Consider the following 22,080-nt stretch of genomic DNA (forward strand, 5'->3'; position numbering starts at 1 on the left):
CTGCCTAGCCCTAAGAGCAGCAAGACCATGATTACAGTCTGACCATCATCTCACTTATGACCTCAGAGTGATCTACCCAATGATGACAGTGGCCAAGAGGAGACAAGAGAAGTCTCGCCACCATGCTATAGTTCCTTAACTCAGTTTTTACAATTTCCTTTTTAGTCTTCAGGAGCATTTGCCAGTTGGAAGCATTGTGATATGTTGAACATGGACTCAGATAGCTTGGGTTAGAATCCAAGCTTCCCTACTTCCTAGCTGGGGGACCTTGGATATGTTGCCTAAACTCCCTGTGCTTCAGTTTCCCCATCTATAAATAAGACAATGATAGTATGTACTCACAGGGTCGTTGAGGGCGTATGCTGTGATAATAGAAACCCTGCTGGTTTTATAGATAAAATCTTATTTATTGCCCATATCTATTCCAGTGTAGGTCATCCCTGATCCATACTACCCTGATACTCTTCTGCAGTCAAGTTATGATACTTTTATTGTAGTGTTGTATAGTACAAGTAGTACAGTACATCCCTGATACCTATATTGACTGGTCCAGACAGCTATGAAAATGGAGCTTAGACTGAGCTGTGGGCTTGGTGACATAGTTTAAATACTTAAAAGCCCCCGTTCAATTAATTCCTTTTTTCAACACACACATATATTGGCACCCATTGTTCAAAATGCTTAGGGTGACTTGTCAACTCAGGCTTCATATGTACAGGAACAGCTCTGATACCTATATATTTTGTAAATATCTCTGTAAAGATAAATTTCAAGTACGTATCTTTCCTCTGGAAATCTTTAATTGAGTACATTTAACTCTTGTACCTAATGGTGATGACGACAAAAGTTTAAAAAATGACAGCATTATCATATGGTTTTACTTATTTGTGGAGCATAACAAATAGCATGGAGGACAAGGGGCGTTAGAGAGGAGAAGGGAATTTGGGTAAATTGGAAGGGGAGGTGAACCATGAGAGACTATGGACTCTGAAAAACAATCTGAGGGGTTTGAAGTGGCGGGGATGTGGGAGGTTGGGGTACCAGGTGGTGGGTATTATAGAGGGCACGGCTTGCATGGGGCACTGGGTGTGGTGAAAAAATAATGAATAATGTTTTTCTGAAAATAAATAAATTGGGAAAAAAATGGCAGCATTCAATATTAGATGGCCTTGATATTCAGATAAGAGTGAGCCTCACCATCTTACATCTCTGATTCATAGTAATTGAAACAGTAAAAGTAACACATGCTTGGGCTGCCCAACCAGGGTCATCTTGAATGACAGTCTTCCACTTCTGTGAAACCTAAAAGTGGGACTCAAACATACTGCTGAGAACCAACATGGGAAGGGACTTATAGAACACCACTGCCAGAGCATTAGTTTTATATCTCCTTTCTTACTTGGATTCCAGAGATTGGATCCCAGACCCACCACTCATTGTGCAGAAATTTATAAGAATGGGGTGTAAGCCAGGACACTAACACGTGACTGAAATATCCACAAGCTGTTGGGTTAGTATTATTTTGGTAAAAATTTCCTTCTGTTTAAGAATGAAAAAAAAAAAACAAACCCAAACCAAGCAAATAGACCCTCCACTTGTTTAAGTGATTGGGTTCACTATTTTTGTTTTTTTTTAATAAACATTCAAGAAAAAAAGCAGGTCTGGGAGGAGAAAAGGAGTTGGTTATAGTACACCTTGCACCACATGAACTACAAATGAGACAGGCCTCAACTGTAAGGGAGGGTCCTAGGAACATCTCTTTGACCTAAAGCCAGTTCTGCCAAGGACCTTGACCAAAGCCATTCGAACCTCTCGGTTTCTTAGGCTATAGATGAGGGGGTTGAGTGTAGGGGTGACAAGGCTGTAGAAGAGGGAGACCACATTGTCTTGCTGTGGGCTGTGGTAGGTACCTGGAACCATGTACATGAACACGGCTGCCCCATAAAAGAGCCCCACCACAGTGATGTGTGAGGAGCAGGTGGTAAAAGCCTTGTGTTGGGCCTCAGCAGAGTGCATGCGGAGAACAGCCCTCAACACATGGCTGTAAGAGGTGGTGATGAGTGACAGGGGCAGCAGCAAGATCAGCACCCCTGAGATGGACAGCGACAGCTCATAAGCAGAGGTGTCTGCACAAGACAGCTTCAGCAGGGCAGGCAGCTCACAGAAAAAATGATCCACAGTGTGTGAGGCACAGTAGGGGAAGTGCAGGGTGATGGAGGTCTGGATAGAGGCCACAAGCATACCCGACAACCAGGAAGTGCCCACCATGAGTAGGCAGACCTGACGTCTCATGAGCACAGGGTAATGCAGGGGATGGCACACAGCAACATAGCGGTCGTAAGACATGAGGGCTAGCAGGACACCTTCAGAGACACCCATCAGCATCAGGAAGAACATCTGAGCTGCGCAACCCCCAAAGGAGATGGAGTCCTCTCCCTGCAGGAAGTCAGCTGCCATCTTGGGGATGGTGACCAGTGGAAAGCCAACATCCAATAGGGAGAGATGACTGAGCAGGAAATACATGGGTGTGTGGAGCCTGGAGTCTATGTGGATCAGGAAGAGCAGGATGGCATTGCCCAGAAGGCCCAGAGTGAATATGAGAGCCACAAGGGAGAACAGGACCAGATGTGGCCTTGAGTGGCTGAAGAGCCCCGTGAGAGTGAAGTCTGAGATCATTGACTGATTTGATTCTCTCATCCTCCAGGAAGCATCACACATCTGTAGGAAGAACAGGATATTTGGAAGGAGTCTCCGTGGGTAATAGTCTTGTCTTACATGCCAAATAAAGTTGTTTGGTAGTAGTTGCCTAAAGTCTCAAGAAGGATGAGGAGCATTTTCAGTCTCAGTAGGAAAAAAAGCACTGATTTATTATGTCTGCTTTGGTCAGGAGATGGGAATAGCAAAGTCTTGTCTTTGCCTTCCAAGCAAGCACAATCCACCAAAATATTCAGTTGAACTTTGTCCATGAGCTAGGGAGTGCAAGTTAGTCCCAGTGGAGTATTGGAATATACCCCATCCAAGACACCCTTCAGCCAAAGCAGGGGAGGTATTCCAAAGAGATTATATATCAAGTAGGGAGAATTTGCCAAAGATAATAAGGGATGAAGAGCCTGGAGAAGGAATATGGAGTGTGTGGATTGTTTGGTATATGGTTAAGGGAACTTGGATAGAGCAAGATTTAAATACCAACTCAGCTGTGTCCTAGTTTTGTGACTTTGGGCATGTTATTTGACCTTTCTGGGAGTCAGTTTCCCCATCTGTCTATAGGGATAAATAACACCTTCCCTGTAGGAGTAGCTGGGAGTATTAAATGAGATAATGAATTAAACAACTTAGCTCAATGACAACCATATGGAGATTTCTTGTTTTAAGTTCACAGCTATTAGTCATATTGTAGAGGAAATGTATACTTTAAAAAAGTCAGCTGGGTAGGATGATTCACCTATGATAGGATAATGTATGTTTGGTACTTAGCTCAGTGTCTGGCATATAGTAAGACTGTTCAACATGTATTAGTCCTTTTTGTTGATGTTATTCAACATTATAACTCTTGTTCACTTGCATGACAAAAATTTATCAAGTTTATTCTCAGTCATGCTCTCTTGAAATGACAATTTCCCTGTTCTTATCCTAAATTGGTGGTTCTCAACCAGAGGTGATTTTGCCCTCTTTCCTAGGACATTAGCAATATCTGGAGATATTTTCAGTTGTCATGGCTGGGGTTGCTAATGGATCTAGTGGGTAGAGATCAGGGATGCTATTAAATATCATATAATACACAGGATGGTCTCCACCACAAAGAACTGTCTGGTCCCAAATTTCAATAGTGCCAAGGTTGAGAAACCCTTCAACTGACATCCATCAACTCTTCTCTGACCTGAAGCAGAGCCTCTGGGAGATCTCCTAGGTCCATTATCTTGGTCTTCTAGCAGAGATAAGCTTCATGCCCAATACATGCCTGGAGATTAATCTGTGAAGTTGAATTTTCAGGTACATTTTAAAGAAATTATTAATAAGACTAGTCCCAACTTAAATCTCTGGAGAATTGCATTGTTTCCTTGACTCTGTATAGAGAAGGGTTTGTTCTTTAATCATTATCCTTTGGGGGTAAACTCATAACCAGTCAGTCTCTCTGGAGCTAGTCAAAGGATTTTCAAGTGGACAGCGTACTTATTTCTTCTCTTTTCACCCACATCTCCACCTCAAGCGCCCCACCAAAGGGGAAAAAGGGAAGTGATTCCTATTAAGCATTTGCTATGTACCAGACACCATGTTAAGATCAGAGAAAGGCTGATGGGTTTCATTTGAGTGTTTCTCAATATTGACACTATTGACATTTAGGGCTGGATAATTTTAGGTACTATAGGCATTTAAGATTTACCATTTAAGTGTTATGGGCATTTTTTTCACTTGATCTTACTGGTACATGTTATCATCTGCTGTGTATAGGTGAAGGAGCATAGATTCAAAGAAGTGCAGTAGTCAACTGTACTGGGTTGAATAACATTGCCCCCAAATTCACGTCCACCTGGAATCTCAGAATGTGCCCCTATATGGAAAGAGGGTATTTGCAGTTATATTAAGGATCTTGAGATGAAATCATCCTGGATTTGGGGTGTTCTTTAAGTCAAGTGACTAGTGTTTTTGTAAGACAAGGAGAGGACACACAGAGACAGAAAGAAAGTGACCATGTGAAGATAGAGGCAGAGATGGACGACCCAGTTATATGCCAAAGAACACCAAGGATTGCCAGAACTGCCACAATCTAGGAGAGAGGCATGGGACAGATTCTCCCTCAGACCTTCTAAAAGGATTCAATTCTGGCAACACCTTGACTTTGAAAATCTGGCCTCCAGAACTGTGAGAGAACAGATGTCTGTTGTTTTAGGCCACATAGTGGCCCCAGGACACTCATACAGGAGTCCAAGATCACCGAGCAAAGAAGTGGTAGAATTAGTTTTTAAACAACAGCTGGCATGATTCTAGAGTTCCTGTGTTTTTTCTTCACACCTTACTTTCCAACAAAAAATAATGGATCATTCAGATTCTGCTTTCCTAAGTAAACCTTTGGCGTTCCTGCTCCAGTCATGTTAAGTTTTTCTCTTCTGTTTGACAGTTATTCTACTGCCCGTCCTGGGACAGGAGCCACTTCACTAGCTGTGGGTTCAGGGTCTTGAATTCCCTTGCTGTGATGCTCCCCCGCTCACTCACCTGACTTTGGCACAGTGGTCCTTACAGTGGATTGGTCAACAGCTCTCTAGTCTCCACCTTAAGAAACCATGAAGATCAACCATGGTTTACATCCAAGAAGTGTCATTTGGTCTAGAGCATGATGTGAACTCAGTACTACTTGTCCTGGTACCTTGGATCCTCTACCTCTGAAGACTATATAATGTCTCCCCAATGTCTAAAAAGGCATTCCTTCCCTCATACTCAACCCTATTTCCCTAACCTCACTTTCCTTCCAGAATTGCCAGGTGGTTCCTTTGCTAATGACACAGCCACAGAACAGCACCTTCCCCTATTGCTGGCTTTTGGAATCTCCTTTAAGTAGCTTCTCCAACAGAACTGTCATCCTCTCTGTCATGTTTTGCCTGGGGCTTTGCACACTTTCTTCCTTCAGGACAGGATGCTTCCCTCCACTAAACCCACCTTCCCAAGGGAGGCAGCAGGAAGCCATAGACAGAAACCGGTCTTGGCTTTGGGTGTGTTGTCTCCTTGTTCTAAGTCAGTTATCTCACACCTTACGATGAAAAGCCCCTCCAACTCCAACCATTTTATTAAAGTAAGCTCTACACTCAACATGGGGCTTGCACTCGTGACCCTGAGATCAAGAGTTGTATGTTCTACCAACTGGGCCAGCCAGGTGCCCCTCCAACTGTTTTTGGAGTTGACTTTTAAACCACTTCTATGTTTCCCTCTTTACTGTCTGCTTTTTAAGATCTGATGTCTTTTGCTGAAATGAAAGATGAGAGAAGAGGAGTTAGCAGACTCTCTGTTGCCAACAAAACCTTCACAGCATCTCTCACCTATGAGGAAGCACGGCTGAGCTCTTCCTCCATCAGATGACACAGGTGGTCCAGGGTACATTAAAATGTATTTATTTATTTTAAAATCAGAAGAGAAAAGATGACTGCATCCAACCAGAACTAGAAGTGTCTTTATACCAATAACAAGCTATAAATTATAATTGTTTAATATTGTTATTTTTGGAGGAAGGGGTCCACAGAAGCAAAAGTGTCTATGGCCCACTCAAGTTACACTGCATTCCTGCCTTTCCCCTCCTTTGCTAATTTAGTAATCAAATAATGAATACTTGGGAGCTCAGCTCACAGATTGTTTTCTGTTTGACCCTCACTCCTGACCACACAGCACAAGGAACATAGAAGTGCTCCTTGTGCATTTGCTGGATGACAAAATCTTCAAGGGAAATACTTAGTGTAATGACATGTCTAAGGTGGCACAGGGATTGACCGGCAGTCCCGGCACCTGAACCCATTCTGAGGGGTCCCAATCACGTGTTCTTTCTACTCTGCCAGCTGAACAGAGGTTTGCCTCTTTCTGTCCTGGCTCTCCAAGCTGATCTGATCTGATCTCTGAAAACTGTTTTGGGATGTCAGTGTTTTAGACTTTCTGGAAGGGGAGCTGAAGGATGTCTCTGGGCTGTGGCAGTGAGCATGTCTTAAGTCCAGTATTTGGGCAATGATCAAGGACACCAGGTCCAGCCAGCTCACCAGCTTCTATGGAAGTTCATGTGTGGACATTAAAATAAACAACCCCTTGCTCCCATCTGCTGCACAAAGCACGAGGCTCGAGGCTTGAGGCAATGTTGATGGGCTGAGGTAAAACAAATGGTAAGATGCTCACTGGTGAACCGGGCAAGATTAAGAGGTGTATATAGTCTTCTCTGTCCCTCCAGATGCCTGCATATACTCAAAGTCTGCATGATTATAAAAATGTATATAAATCTATCAACTTCAGGGGCTTTTTCTTGCCATCAATATCTCCTCTATAAACATGCTTACTCTCCAGAAAGCATTACAAACAGTGGGGTTCCAGACTCTCACCTCTACTTGCCAGGGTCTAAGAGACACCCTCTTGGCTCCCATACATACTTCAATTCTCCTTATCCTGGGTATCCTTTTTGATAGAACCTCCCTGGGACTGAGCACCTTTAGTTAATGAATCTTGCCTTGGTCTATGGAGTGAATGACAAAATTGTCTGAGGATAGAGGCTCTAAGGGACTATGTTGCATCAGAAAGCTTCTTTTTATCTTCCCTTTTTATCAGAGACAGAAAATTAATCACCATGGGAGCTAGAGCCCTTGAGACTGAAATTATGCCAGGAGATACATTCTCCAACCTTCAGTTCCAGGAAGGTGGGAATCCCTGGGTGGATAATTGAACTTTTCAAAGAATCCAAAGCCAAACAATAATGTCAGATAATTCAGAAGTCTTTATTTGTCCTCTTGTGGGAGAAGGGATTGTGAGAATCTTTATTTATTTATTTAAAAAGTATTTCTAACATGGATGTAAATGAACATGAACACACAAAATTAACATTACTAATTTTAGAGAATCTTTTCTGAGTGAAATAAGGAAGCTGTGATTTGGAAGAATAACCAGGAAATATCCCCACTTATTCTATCTATTTTAGAGTAATTCCCTTCTCCAATTCATAGTCTCTGAGGGTGCTCATGAACTCACAGATACAAGAGAACTCAGTGAAGATCGAAGTTATTGATAACCGTAAGCCCCTTGGCAAGATAACTAAAGAAATGAGAAAGGTCTTAGTATGGGTGTAATAATACCCTGATTAAAATCAGGTGATGAATCAGGGAGTGGAGAAGAATAATGAACTGAGATGCAACTGGCTAGACACAGAGCTGTAAGCTTATAGGTTATAAAAGCAGGCAAGATACAAAGTAGGCAATGGCGACAAACAAATCATGGTCAAGGAGACAATCGTTCATCCCAGCTAAAACCATCCAGGTGAGGCAGTCTGCCAGAGTGATTACTTTGTACCCTTCTGGATGTCTTCTGGTATGTCAGGGACCGTGATGGACGTGAAAAGATGCCAAGTAAAGGAGCAGCTGGAGAAGATAAACCCCAAGGGGTAGTGGAGGTGGGAGTCAGAGGTGACAGTAAGCAAGGACTCAGTCGTGAAGATCAAATTCAGCCCAAAGAGAAGTTACTGATCCTCTGGCTTCTCCGAGAATCCCATGAGTAATTCCTTAGTAATGATCTGGGGTTTTGTTTCCATGAACCTGCTTTGTACTTCATGGGCAAAAAGCACCAAGTCAAGGAAAGATACAGAGATCATATATCCACCAAAGCCATCTTTCAAAAATGAAAGTGAAAGGCACTACAAGAAGACTGGGGAAGGTGTGTTTGGCGGAGAGAAGCATCCTGTCCTGAAGGAAGAGTGAGTGCAAAGCCCCAATTAAACCATGACAGAGCGGGGAGGGGGATCACAGTCCTATTGGAGAAGCTGCTTAGAGGAGATACCAAAAGCCAGCAATGGGGGAATGTGCTGCTCTGTGGTTGTGTCATTAGCAAAGAGACCACCTGGCAATTCTGGAATAAACAAATGTTTCTTCATTTGCAGTATGCTCCCAGGGCCATTTCCAAAGATTTTAAATGGATGTCCATGAGTGATTTCACAAGGTTCACCAGCAAACAGATACATGAGAGGTCTATTATGTGTGTAGGGTCTCCCTCTGTGTGGTATTTTTCAATAGCAGGTTTCTTTATTGCTAATTAAAATAAATATGAAATACAAAAAGATGGAAAATTGAAAGGAAGTTAATTAAAATATAAGTTGTAAAAAAACCACGAATAACCAGAAAGTAAGTAGATCTAAATTATTTCCTAATGAAACAAAATTTAAGACCCGCGGTGTGTAGCAATAGGATTCCTGACATCTCCACGCATCTGGAGGACTGGGGAGAGAAGTGGCCTCCAGATTATAAAAGCTCCTGGAAACAGTTCCAAAAAGTAGACTCTTAGGGATCTTGGGCTCAATAGGTCCAAACTAAACTCTTAATTTTAACCAACCCAGACCTGCCTTTCCGTTGGTTTCAAAAATGGTTCAGCGATCCAATTTCTAGTTGTGTGCATTTTGAAGTTCGCTGTTATTTTTATTTTTTAATTTTATTTGATTTCAACTTCATTAGCATTTACTATCTTATTAGTTTTAGAGGTAGAAGTTGGTGAGCCATCCGTTGCATATAACACCCGGTGCTCATTCCATCATGTGCTTTCCTTAATGCCCATCCCTGCCCCAGCATTCCTCCTTTGTTTCCTAGAAGAGTCTCCTACAGTTTGCCTCCCTCTCTGTTTTTAACTTATTTTAGTTTGCTGTTACTTTTAAAGATTATTTATTTATTTATTTATTTTACAGACAGAGATCACAGTTAGAGAAGCAGGCAGAGAGAGAGAGAGGAAGGGAAGCAGGCTCCCCGCTGAGCAGAGAGCCCAATGCGGGTCTCGATCCTGAGACCCCGCGATCATGACCTGAGCCGAACGCAGAGGCTTTAACCCACTGAGGCACACAGGCGACCCGGTTTGCTGTTACTTTTAAAGGTTGCTGCTCCGCGCGCCTAGGAGTACACGTGCTCTTACCAGATGATGGATCACAGCCTGGAACTCAGAAAAGGAACAGGCGGCCCTAGTGCTGCCCCAGCCAATGGCAACCCCGCTTTCCCGGAATCCCCAGTGGGGCTGGAAAAATTGAGAGCGCAGCCCCTGGCTGGGCTCGCCAACACTGTTGCCTGAATCAACTCGGATAAACTCTTCGCAAGAGAAGCCAGTAACTCAAAAGAGGAGGGTTGGAAAGAAAGAGAGAGATTTGTTTCGTGTATGGGCAGCCCGGGCAGGTGCAGGCTCAAACTTCAGCTACGGACCTCTCGTGCCCACAAGAGGGACACCTAGAGTTTTATAAGGAGAGTTTGTGGGGAAAGCGGTGTTGCTGCAAGAGCGCAGGCAGAAAGCGCGCGATCAGGGGCGGTCATCTGGGCAGCGAATGGGGCGTGTGGAGTGTGGTCTTCCGGGCGGTCCATTGTTAGTGGGGCTTTTCTGGTCTGACCGTTGAAACGTTGGGGTCATTGCAAAACACCTTTATCAGTGCCTCCTAAAATGCATAAGAAATAAGCACAATGGGATTTAGTGTAAGAGTTAAGCGGTCTTGGGGCGCCTAGGTGGCTCAGTTGGTTAAGGGGCTACCTTCCGCTCAGCTGGTGATCCCAGGGTACTCCCAGTTACCAGAGCACCCCCATCGGGCTCTTCAGCAGGGAGGCTGCCTCTCCCTCAGCTACTTCTCCACTCTCGCTTGCTCACTTTCTCTCTCAAGTAAATAATTTTATAAAGAAAAAAAAATGAGTTAAGTGGTCTTGTCTGTTTTGGGTTTTAAGTCTTGGGGTCTGTGGTTAAGCCAGAGGGTTCACTAGCAGTAGGAAGGTATGGGTAGTTTGGAATCTCTTGAGTGTTTCTTGGGCCACATATACAGTGACTTTTTATAAATATTTGATGAATATTAGATATAATTAAATGCATATCAAATTTAAAGATGCTTATACTTTATAAATAGAAAATAGATATGTGAATATTTATAAATAATTACATAAAATTTATATGAGTTATACGATTTGTATCTAGACAAAGGAGGTAGTTAGGGGTATGGGCTTTGGATGCGCTGACATGCGTATGAATGAGGTACTCTTTTTTTTTTTTTTTAAGATTTTATTTATTTATTTGACAGACAGAGATCACAAGCAGGCGGAGAGGCAGGCAGAGAGAGAGGAGGAAGCAGGCTCCCCGCTGAGCAGAGAGCCCGATGCAGGACTCGATCCCAGGACCCTGAGACCATGACCTGAGCCGAAGGCAGAGGCTTTAACCCACTGAGCCACCCAGGCACCCCTGAATGAGGTACTCTTAAGTGAGTTGTTTGCTCTCTCTAGAAATTGGCTAGTCTCTCCAGAGCCAGCAAGTCCCTAGGTGTCAACACATCAGGAAATGAAAAGGCATGGCTAATACCAAAAAAACCATGTGAATTCAGTAAGTGCCAACCGTTTACCATAAGGTGATGTGTATCAACTGCAGTTTTAATTTCATATAAATAGAGTTGAAAACTTACATCTTGGTAGTCAATTACAGCCTACACGCAGGCATTCTGAACCTTTTCTTTATTGAATGATAAACTTAGCTCATTCTGTATGCATGAATTGGCATGTTCTTTGGGTTTAAATTTTTCTCTCTCCAACACTTCTGAGTTGTCTGATGGTGAGTCCAAGTCTACGAAGGTTCTCTCCTTATCTTTCACCTCCCTTAAATAATTTCTCTCTAGGATGGTGGAAACAAAATTTATGGGAATCATCTAGAGGGCAACATCACCCAATATCAGACATAAAAATGTTCTGAATTGGTGGTTACATAGGAGCCAATTGTGTTGTATAAAAGTAAGATGACATTATCATGACATTGTCTTTTAAAATAGGTCTGCAGAAAATGCCAATTGATAGATGAGTGTCAAGTAAGTCATGAAAATTGGAAAATCCATCTTTTTTTTTTACATTTGATCCCCAAAAGCAAGGGAACTATAAAGTCCCCTATTCCGTTAACAGTTATATGGCAGTATAACTGTGCAAAGTATTTTCATATCCTTTTCACAACACTTTTATCCTTATTGTGAAATATAATGTATATACACAAAATGTATTAACAAACATATACAATCAATGAATAGTTATGTAATCAGTGTTCACACATTTACAACCCAAGTGCAGTAAAAGATGCTTGTCAGATCCAGAAGCGCCGCATTCGCGTCTCTCATCACACAGGTTAATTCTCCAGACTTAGCCAGTATCCTGAATTTCTGATAATCATTTACCAATTTTCTTTACAATTTTTTACCCATGTGTATCTATCTATACACCCCTAAACAATATAGTTTAGTTTTGCTATTAGACAAAATCAACTCTATTCATATATAATTCACATAAAATGACCTCATTTGAAGTTATATATATTTGATGAATTTGACATGGAAACTCAACCACAATCAAGATATAGAACATTTCCATGACTCCCTCAAAGTTCCCAGTCAATGCCCCATCCTCAATTCCAGACAAGCATATTCTGCTTTCTGTCACTCTAATTAGCTCTGTGTAGAGGAGATCCTATAGTTAGCTAGTCCTTTTGGTCTGGCTTCACTCATTTAATGTGCCTTTGGGAACCGCCCATGCTGCTGCACGAATCAAAAATGCATTTCTTTTTCATTTCTCAGTTGTAGTCCATTGCATAGATGTTACTATTTGTTTTTCCATTCACAAATTGATGGACATTTTAGTTATTTGAGATTTGAGGCTATTACATACAAAACCGCTACGAACATTTGCATTTCACATTTTTGAACTTTTTCTCCACAACTTTTAAATTGAAAAAATTTAGATCTACAGAAAGGTTGCAGGAATAGTCCAATGGACTTGTGTGCCCTTCATCTAGATTCACCATTTATTAACTCTGTGCTAGAATTGCTTTAATGAACTATTATCTATCATCTATCTGCCTATCTGCTTATCTCTCACACACTCTTCATTGTTCATCCATTTGAGAGTAGGTAGGACAAATTGTTTTGTTTTGTTTTTTAACATTTTATTTATTTATTTATTTGATAGAGAGAGACAGCAACAGAGGGAACACAAGCAGGGGGAGCAGGAGAGGGAGAAGTGGGCTTCCTGCTGAGCAGGGAGTCCCATGCGAGGCTCCATCCCAGGACCCGGGGATCATGACCTGAACCAAAGGCAGATGCTTAACGACTGAACCACCCAGGCGCCCCCACAAATTGTTTTTGGATCCTTGATTTTGCTTATGGAGAGATGGTTTTGTAGTCTTGTGTGTATGTGTATGTGTGTGTGTGTGTATGCATGCATGTGTGTATGTTTTCTCACAAGAATAAAATATGAAAGACTCATCCAAGCTGTTGTACACAGCTCTTGTTGGCTCATCTTCATGGATGTATGTTTTCTGTTTTTCTGTGATAACGATATACCGCAGCTGTATTCTTCTAACCTACTCAGATGGGCATTTGATTATTTTCAGTTTGGGCAATTACAAAAAATTGTGATGGAATAAACATGCAAACAAGCATGCGACTGGGTTGGATATACACTTACAAGTGCAACCCCAAGGGTGTTTGTGTTCTCAGCTTTGTTATTTGTGCTGAACTGTTTTTCCAGAATTTTTGCAACAATGTACAACTCACACCAGCGGTGTATGAATGTTCCAGTTTCTCCATATTTTTACCAACGCTTAGTGACGATTTAAAAAATATGCCCCAATCGGGTACGCGCATAGTAATATCTCCTTATTCATTTAGAGTGCATCTTCCTGATCCCTAATAAGCTTGAGGACTTTTTCCTGTTTAAAAAATTATCAAGATTTTCAATCGGAGAAAAACTATCGTATGATCTCCCTGATATGAGGAAGTAGAGATGCAATGTGGGGGGTTTGGGAGGTAGGAGAAGAATAAATGAAACAAGATATGATCGGGAGGGAGACAAACCATAAGAGACTCTTAATCTCACAAAACAAACTGAGAGTTGCCAGGGAGACGGGGGTAGGGGGAAGATGGTAGGGTTATGGACATTGGGGAAGGTATGTGCTATGGTGAGTGCTGTGAAGTGTGTAAACCTGGCGATTCACAGACTTGTACCCCTGGGGCTAAGAATACATTACATGTTTATAAAAAATAAAAAACTGTAATGAATAAAAAAAGGAATTAAAAAAAGTATCAGGATTTCAAGATGCATGTGGAAACACTGTGATATAGACTGCATAAAATGGGTTTGCCTGTGGCTAAGGATTGCAATGCAATACACAAAATAGGTGATGTATTAATTTCCTGGGGCTTTTATAACAAAGTATGGTACACTGAGTGCTTTAAACCACAGACATTTGTTGCCTCACAGTTTGGGAGGACAGAAGTCCCAGATCAAGGTGTCAGCAGATCAGTTCTTTCTGGTGGGCGTGAGAAAGCAGTCTGCGGCCAACCTCTCTCCTGGCTTCTGTGGTATTTTGGCAATCTTTGGTGTTACTCAACATCTACTTTTATCTTCACATGATATTTTCCTTGTGTGTAATTCCCATTTTTTTTTTTTTGGTAAGGACACTACTCATATTGGATGAGGGGCCCACTCTACTCCAGTGTGACTTGATCTTAACTGATTACATCTGCAATGACCCTATTATCAAACACCCTCACATTCTGAGGTCCTGGGGGTAAGGGCTTTCACACATGAATTTGGGGAGGACGAGGGTTACAACTCAACTCTAGCGGATGGCTAGGTGATGTTTCTTTTTCTCTCAAGTGCATAGTATTGATGTTGGCAACACAGCAGAGAATAATGGGGAAGACTGCTTGGTGTAAAAAAGGATTGATTTACATCCTAGCTGTGCTTTTTATTAGCCTTGTGTTTTCACCGTGCCAAGCTTTTCATTTATTGAACAATCACTATTTTGGACATTTTTGTGTGTGTGTGTGAAGATGAAATGAGATAGAGTATGTAAAGGGCATTTCATCATGTTTTACAAACAGAGGGCAGTCAATAAATGCTAGCTCCTTCTTCCTTATATTCAACATTTTAAACCTTTAAAATAATAAATAGGTAATTAGCTAGCTAGAGTAATGCATGCATGAATGAATGAATGAATGGGAAGTGGAACTGGCCTCAGTAGCCAAGAAAAGAATCATGCAAATTATTTCCTGGGGTGCCTGGGTGACTCAGTGATTTAAAGCCTCTGCCTTCGGCTCAGGTCATGATCCCAGGGTCCTGGGATGGAGCCCAGCATCGGGCTCTCTGCTTGGCCAGGAGCCTGCTTCCCTTCCTCTCTCTCTGCCTGTTTCTCTGCCTGCTTGTGATCTCTGTCTGTCAAATAAATAAACAAAATCTTTAAAATAATTATTTCCTAAGGCCACATGTCCACAACTGGGCAAACCTAAGATAACTGTTCGCAGAAAGCTGTTAGAAGCCAAGATCGGCAATGGTTTGAGTACAGAAATTTGGATACGGTTCTGTGTTGTCTTGTGTTTTAACCTCCTCAGGCAGAGATCAAGTTTTCAGGAGAAGTTTGGTGCCCACTGCCTTTGCTCTAGGTGCCCAGGTCCCTTCCCCTATCAGATTACTTGATTGTTGGCCATCTAGAGAACTTGGGGCCCCCGCACTGAGCCAGGAAGGAAGACAAGTGTGGGGGGGTTGGGGAGGAGGGTGCTTCCTTCTAAGAGCTGGGTAGATCACTCAGAACCCTGCAGGGCAGGGGAATCTCAGAGCTGAGTAAACTGCAGCCATGGCCGAAGCCAGGCAGTCCCCAAACCCCAATGAGATTACAGCATTGAGAACAAAACTCCCCCCACTGCAGGGGAACACTGGTGAGTCAAGGAGCTGGGATCAGGGGCCCTTTATTTCAACAAAAGATGGGTGCTGGGTTGCTCTGATTCCCTCATAGATTAGAGGAAGGGAATACGTGAGATGTGAGTCTTCCTGAAGCCCTTCCTCATCCCACTGGCCTTCACCCCCATGACTTCTTATCCTTGAAGGATGGGCTTTTTTCCCAACCTTTTCTGAGCCCTCCCTATCAGGTGGATCCAGCAGTAAACCAAGAATACCCCAGGGGATACGGCAGTTTCCTGCAGACTGTCTGAGGCATCTGAGGGGGCAAGAGAGTGTATATCCTTGGGGAAAGGGAGGCTGACCTGGTTTCCCCCAGGGAAATGGGGACAGACATCCCAGGACAAGACCTGGAAGTATCTCTGCCTCTTTGTGTCCCTGATCCTGCTTCTCGTGGTCATTATCTCCAGTGTGGTCCTGTCTGAAGGTAAGGCATGTGGGCCAGTGGGAACAGGGTGACCACAGGGAAGCAAGTACACTAGCTCCCAACCTGCAAAAGCAGGTCTACAAGGCCAGTGCGGGGGTGGCTGGTCTGTGTTCCTAGGGGGATCATAGTGATAACAGAGTGGAGCTCACCTGCCCATCAGTCTCAGAGGCATTTGGGAGCTCTATGGACTGAAGTCAGTCTGAGTCATTGGTGAGTGTCTCCCCAAAGTTCATCCCTGACCTGGACTAAAACTCCAGGCTCCCTGCTAACAACCACAGAGAGCTAGTTCAACAGAACCTCCTAAATAGAAGTCCCGCCTCACTGCTCACTAATTGGTACCTTAGACAAGGGCCTCTACCTCTCTCTCTGGGCCTCAATTTCTTCATCTGAAAAATGGGGGGGGGCATTTCGGAGCCTCAGAAGGCCTTGCCCTGGGAATGCGAGAAAGCCTTGGCTTTAAGGAACAGGGAAATACCCCAGGGAAGTTCTGGGGTCCAGGATAGCTGGTTGCACCTCTCCCCAGTACTGAAGAGGACAAAACAAATGCAGAAAGAAGTCTTCCAACTCAAAGAAAAAGGTGAGTGGGGTTCAATATGTTTGGCCTCCTGCCCCTCAACCGTATCTCCTCTCTCTGCCAAGACCTTCACCAGCCCCTTCTCTTTGGGCCTCCCAGTAACTCAAGGACTGGGAGATGCTGGGCACGACCGGGACTTCATCCGGGGAGAAGTGTTCCGACAAATGAAGGCTGTACTGGCAGGCAACGGTAAGGAGAGTAGGTGGAGAGGGAAGAGGCTGTGTTCCTTTCAGCACCTGTTAACATTGGGGCTGCCCACAGCAGTGGCTCTCAGAGGGGCACCCCAAAGCCAATGGCTTCTCAGATCTTCTTAGGAAGTTCAGGTGACATGATCAGATCATATTTGTATTGGCGGGCTACCAGGAAAGCAAGACCTTTGAGACAGCAAGACCTCTCTGGGCTTGTGGTTGTATATGACCTTGGGCAACCCATTTAAACCATTCTGAGCCTCAGTTTCTTTCAGCTGTAAAATGGGAATAATCAACAGTATTTTCTCCAAGATAGGCGGTCAGGATCCAGAGCTGCCACTTTTAATAACACACTGGTGTGTTACAAAATGTGATCGGTTCATAGCAGCATGTTACAAGTCTTGGCGAATTCGTCACAGTGTACATTCCTTGTTCGCAAACAACCATTGGGATCAGATGCTTCTGAAGGGGGTGCTCTCGGCGTCACACCTTTTTTATACAACTTTTGTACAAGTGGATGTCATTCACAAAATATACAAGCCAATCTCATTCATGTACCTATGTTTTGTAAAATCCCTGCAAATGATAAACTGGTGCGTATTGAATCATTGCTTATAGAGGGGAAATAACAGTGTTAGGTTTATTTAAGCCTCTGGCCATAACGTTTTGTCAACCAATCAAGACATAACCCTGTTTTTGTGTGTTTCTGTTTCAATAGCTACTGTTTCATTAACATTCAACTCATGGCCAGAGGCACTATAACTCATGTCTGAAAGAAACTTATCCAATGCACATACATTTTCTTAATAAGGCATATTGCAACCTTCGTTGCAACCAGTCATTTAGGAACAAGGACAGCACTTCTGCCTTATACTTGAGGGTCGAGGGTCTTTTTATTTTTAATTTTATCTTATTTTTTATGATTTTACTTATTTATTTGAGAAAGAGGGAGAGAGAGAGAGAGAGCGTGCGCATGAGTGGGAGGAGGGGCAGAACGACAAGCATATTCCGCACTAAGCACAGAGTCCAATGCAGGGCTCGACCCCAGGACCCTGAGACCATGACTTGAGCCGAAGTCAGACTTGTAACTGACTGAGCCACCCAGGCACCCCAAGAGCCTTTTTAAACAGCAAAATCACTGACAGAAAGCATAAAAATGTGAAAATCGTAGCACAAAATAGGCCATGGAAAGAACACTTGTTTACGGTCTGAGAGGTGGAACAAGAAGGCAGAGCTTTGCATTATTTTACCTCAGACTCAAGCTTTTTGTTGCTGTATGCATTTCTGTGAGTGACAAGGAAAGCTTCATAAGTGTTGATTTTGTGGTTACCAATATATTTGAGTCAGTAGGAGAATTTACAAATATGGAATCTGCAAATAAGAAGGATTAATTTTGGGCGCCTGGTTGGCTCAGTGGGTTAAAGTCTCTGCCTTCAGCTCAGGTCATGATCCCAGGATCCTGGGATTGAGCCCTGCATCGGGCTCTCTGCTTGGCGGGGAGCCTGCTTGCCTCTCTCTCTGCCTGCCTCTCTGCCTGCTTGTGATCTCTGTCTGTCAAATAAATAAATAAATCTTTAAAAAAAAAAAGAAGGATTAATTGTGTGTGTGTGTGTGTGTGTGTGTCTGTTCACTAATTGGATATAAATGAATGAGACGAGAATCCCCTCTTTCACTCCTGAACCCTCGCTGCCAAGTTCCTACCTAACTCTCTGGAACCACTGTAATTATATTATGTGGTTATATGTGTTTTCCCTTAGAGCACAGTTTCTTAAACTAAGCACTATTGACCTTTGGGGCTGCATCATTCTTTGCAGTGGGGGACAGTGGGGGATTGTCCTGTGGATTGTAGGGTGTTTGGCATCATCTCTGCTGTTGACCCACCACATGTGAGAACGCTACCTGAGGTCAGAAAACTGAAAGAGGTCTCAGTTGTTGCTCAATGTCCCCTGGGGGCAGAATTGTCCCTGGTTGAAAATCACCACTCTGGAGTTTCTTCAAGCAAATGAGGATGTCAAACACATGTCCCTCTATTTTATACAAAAGTAAGATATTAACTCCACAGTGTTCTTTGGATCTCTTTTCCCCACTTCACAGGATATCCATAGCATTTTACTATTTCCTTCTGATACTACTCAATGATGGGAAGCACCAACTTACCAGGTAGTGAATTTCCAGATGCTGGGTATGCTCAAAGGGAGGCCATTGGGAATGTGACCAGGGAGTGATGGGTAACACAGCTCTTCACTGGATGGAAAACTGGACATGCCGATTTTGCTAATGGCTCCATTCCCACAGAAACCTCTTGTGAGCCTTGCCCCCTGGGCTGGAAGGTCTTTCAGGGCTCCTGTTACTTCTTCTCCCTGGACAAGCTCACCTGGACCCAGGCTAATGATTCTTGTGTCCAGAAGCAAGCTCACCTGGTTGTCATCAACAGTCGAACAGAGCAGGTGGAAAAAGGGAAAACCAGAATCTTAGCAGGGTGGGGGAGGTATTATAAAAGAATTTGGGGGTTCATATTTCTGTCTCTTTTGGGATCTAGCACAGCACTTCTAGTATGCTCTTCAAGACCTGCCTCCTCTTGCCTCTACCCAACCTCACTGCAATGGCATGCAAGGAATGGACTCTCTGCTCTGTGGTCCTGCCTCCAAGCTCTGATCCATTAGGTCCCTCTGCTTGGAGCACTCTTGCTCTTGCTATCTGTGTGGACAGCTTTTACTCACCTGTCAAAACCCCAATGCAAACATCCCTTCTCCATATTCTCTCATGACATAATCAAAGGTTTCATCATAGAACTTCACACTGCATCAGGTTTGCCTGCTTATAAGCCTGGGGCTGGATCTCAACAATCTCAGGAACAAGATTTAGCTCTAAGTAGGGCATCAAGAATGTCCTTGGAGTTGGTTTTCCAGCCAGAGATATTCCTATGGCCTATAGATGAAACCCCTTGTTCTGTCACGCATTGACCTTAAGAAACATTCACAGCCAGTATTTGTCCAGTACTTCTTTCTACATACATATACCTCACACAATTGATTCTTCTGATCTGGAGGATATACTAGGAGGTGGAGAATCTTCTTTGCTTTGTACAGATGGGGACACCAAGGGGTGGGTTACTTGTTTGAAGACATACAACATGCTCATAGTGGGTCTGGAGTTCACATCAGGATATAAAGTACTGTGCATGGCTGTCTCTGTCTGCTGCCCACCTGAGATCTCCTCTGTACCTTAGTCCTCTTGAAAACCCCAGACACTCCAACCTCTGTCCTTTCAGCTTTGATGGAATTTTACGTCACAATATGCCTTTTTCCTTCTAGGACTTCCTGACATCAACTGGGCAGGTGACATCCTGGATAGGCCTTTTCAAAGAGGGCCAGAAAGGCAACCACAAGTGGATGGATGGCTCAACCCCTACCTACATGTGAGTCTCCCTGTCTGCAATGCAGGTGCCCCTAATCATCCACGACAGTCCCCTACCCCCAAGAGACTGGCCGGACTTTTGATGAGTGAGTTGATGACCACTCACTATTTACCTGCAGCACCTCCCAAACAACATGCCACACTTTCTACCAGACCAGCTATTGTTATTTTGTTACTTGGGGAGAGTATTCCAATTTAAATGCTTGAGAAACAATAGATTCAATGTTGCAGGACTTCTCAGAACCTTGAAGGTGCTAATATGCAGGTTGGGCCTCCTCAGGAGTATAATAATGCAGCGGTTGTCAACTGTATGAGTTTCTTATGGACTCTGTAAGAAAGAGCCACAAACTGTGTGGCTTAACACAACAGAAACTTATTCTTTCACAGTTCTGGAGGCCAGAAGTCCCAAACCGACATGTCAGCAGGGCTGCATGTCCTTTAAAGACTGTAGGAGGGGATCTTCTCCTACCTCCTCCAGATTCTGGCCACTCCAGATATTTCTTGGTTCATAGGTCCATCATTCCAATCTTGGTCTCTGGGGCCACACACCCTTCCTTTCCCCTTGTCTTTTCTTTTCTGTCCCTTATAAGGACACTTGTCATTGGATTTAGGGTTCACTCAGTTAATACAAGATAATCTCATCTCAATATCCTTCACTTAATTTCATTTGCAAAGATCTTTTTCCAAAATAAGGTCACATTCACAGATTCCTGGGGTTAGGATGTGGGCATATCTTTTTGGTGGAGACAATATTGAACCCAGATTTCTTCCTTTGAGGTTACCTGCTTCACCCCACACTCTTTGTTTTTCTTTGGATGTTTCCATCTGCTAGCATCACCTTTCCCTGTCTGGAAAACTGCCCTTGATGGCTCCAGGCTAAGGGCAGAATTCATCTCCTTGGTAAACTCATCTGCTGTCTGAGCACATACAGTATATCTTACAATGCACTTGTCATCACATCCTCAGAATGTGCTCCCATTTTGCAAAAGAGGAAAACAGAGACTCAGAAATTAAGTAAGTAGCTAGATCTTGGACTGGGTAAAATCTGACTTCAGAGTAAATGCTCTTCAGAGAGGGGGAGAGGGTCAGTGGGATGAAGCAATCAAGAGAGTGGTCCCAGAACTTGGAGATCCTCAGCTTCTCTGAAGACTGTTGCCTGCCACCACTCATTTGAGCTCCATTCCTCCACTCAGAAAAAAAGAAATGGGAATGGGTTGACCAGAGGCCTACTGGAAGATGGGCTCGAGAAATGACTCTTTGGAGGCCTCAAGACCCTCAGGGCAAGGCCCTCATTCATAGAGAGCAGGGCTGGGGGTGCTCAGGCACTGGCCCATCTACTCAGGGATTTTGTGGGCATCTCTTTACAGCAACTGGAACTCCAAGGAACCACATGATAATATAACTGCCCCAGCCTGCATGCTGATGCACAGCTATGGACAATGGAGTGACTTCTCTTGTGAATTAGGGAGATTTGCTTTCATTTGTGAGAGGCGCCAGAACTGCTGACCCAAGCCCTTATATCTACACCCTGGGATAATGTAGATCCCATGCTACACAGCCTTTTCTTTTCTGGGTTCTGAGTTCACAGCTGCAACAATAAAGGACCTTTCTCCAAAGCCTAGTATCCCTCTCTTGGCATTGTGCTTGCTCACCCTTTCTTTCCTTTCCTGATTTCTGCTGAATGGAGGAAGTACCCCAGAAGCAGGGCTCATCCCTGCAGGAGGATTATAATTCTTAATTCCCATTAAGGCCAGACTCAGCCATGATTATGCTTAGGCCAACGAAGTGTGTTGGGAATTGACATGTGCCACAAGTAAGCAGGAATCTTAAGAGCTTTTGCTCTTATTTTGCTCTTGCCACAAGACCAGCTCTTCCCAGAGAGGGCAGCTTCTTCAAATTTGCAATGAAGAAGACCCCCTCAAGCGGAGCTTCTGCTGGCCTGCAATGACCATAAACATGACAAAGACATGGAGTTCTGTGGTTATCAGCCACCATGATTTTGAGGCCACCAGTTGTTACCTCATCATACTT

At 43.5% G+C, this 22,080-nt stretch overlaps 2 protein-coding genes across 5 annotated transcripts; one reads left to right on the forward strand and one right to left on the reverse strand.

Annotated features, from left to right (window-relative positions):
• Nucleotides 1-1,746: 1,746 nt before the first annotated feature.
• Nucleotides 1,747-2,697, reverse strand: LOC122910236 (olfactory receptor 2Z1-like). Its single transcript, XM_044254895.1, has one exon. The coding sequence runs from the start codon at nt 2,695-2,697 to the stop codon at nt 1,747-1,749; it is 951 nt and encodes a 316-aa protein (XP_044110830.1).
• Nucleotides 2,698-15,300: 12,603 nt separating this feature from the next.
• LOC122909641 (C-type lectin domain family 4 member G-like) lies at nt 15,301-21,665 on the forward strand. 4 transcript variants are annotated; one of them, XR_006385168.1, is made up of 8 exons: nt 15,301-15,424; nt 15,763-15,870; nt 16,394-16,447; nt 16,544-16,633; nt 18,928-19,079; nt 19,947-20,050; nt 20,882-21,063; nt 21,417-21,506. XR_006385168.1 is itself a non-coding variant. In XM_044254024.1 (7 exons), the coding sequence occupies exons 1-7, from the start codon at nt 15,343-15,345 to the stop codon at nt 21,553-21,555; spliced, it is 729 nt and encodes a 242-aa protein (XP_044109959.1). In that variant the 5' UTR covers nt 15,301-15,342; the 3' UTR covers nt 21,556-21,665. The 4 variants fall into 4 exon arrangements, 3 of the variants coding, with proteins under 3 accessions (XP_044109959.1, XP_044109958.1, XP_044109957.1); XM_044254024.1 differs by lacking the exon at nt 20,882-21,063 and having other exon boundaries at nt 21,417-21,665; XM_044254023.1 differs by lacking the exons at nt 18,928-19,079; nt 20,882-21,063 and having other exon boundaries at nt 21,417-21,534.
• Nucleotides 21,666-22,080: the final 415 nt, after the last annotated feature.

This window comes from Neovison vison, chromosome 6 (genome assembly GCF_020171115.1).
Source record: "Neovison vison isolate M4711 chromosome 6, ASM_NN_V1, whole genome shotgun sequence".
Lineage (NCBI taxonomy): Eukaryota > Metazoa > Chordata > Mammalia > Carnivora > Mustelidae > Neogale > Neogale vison.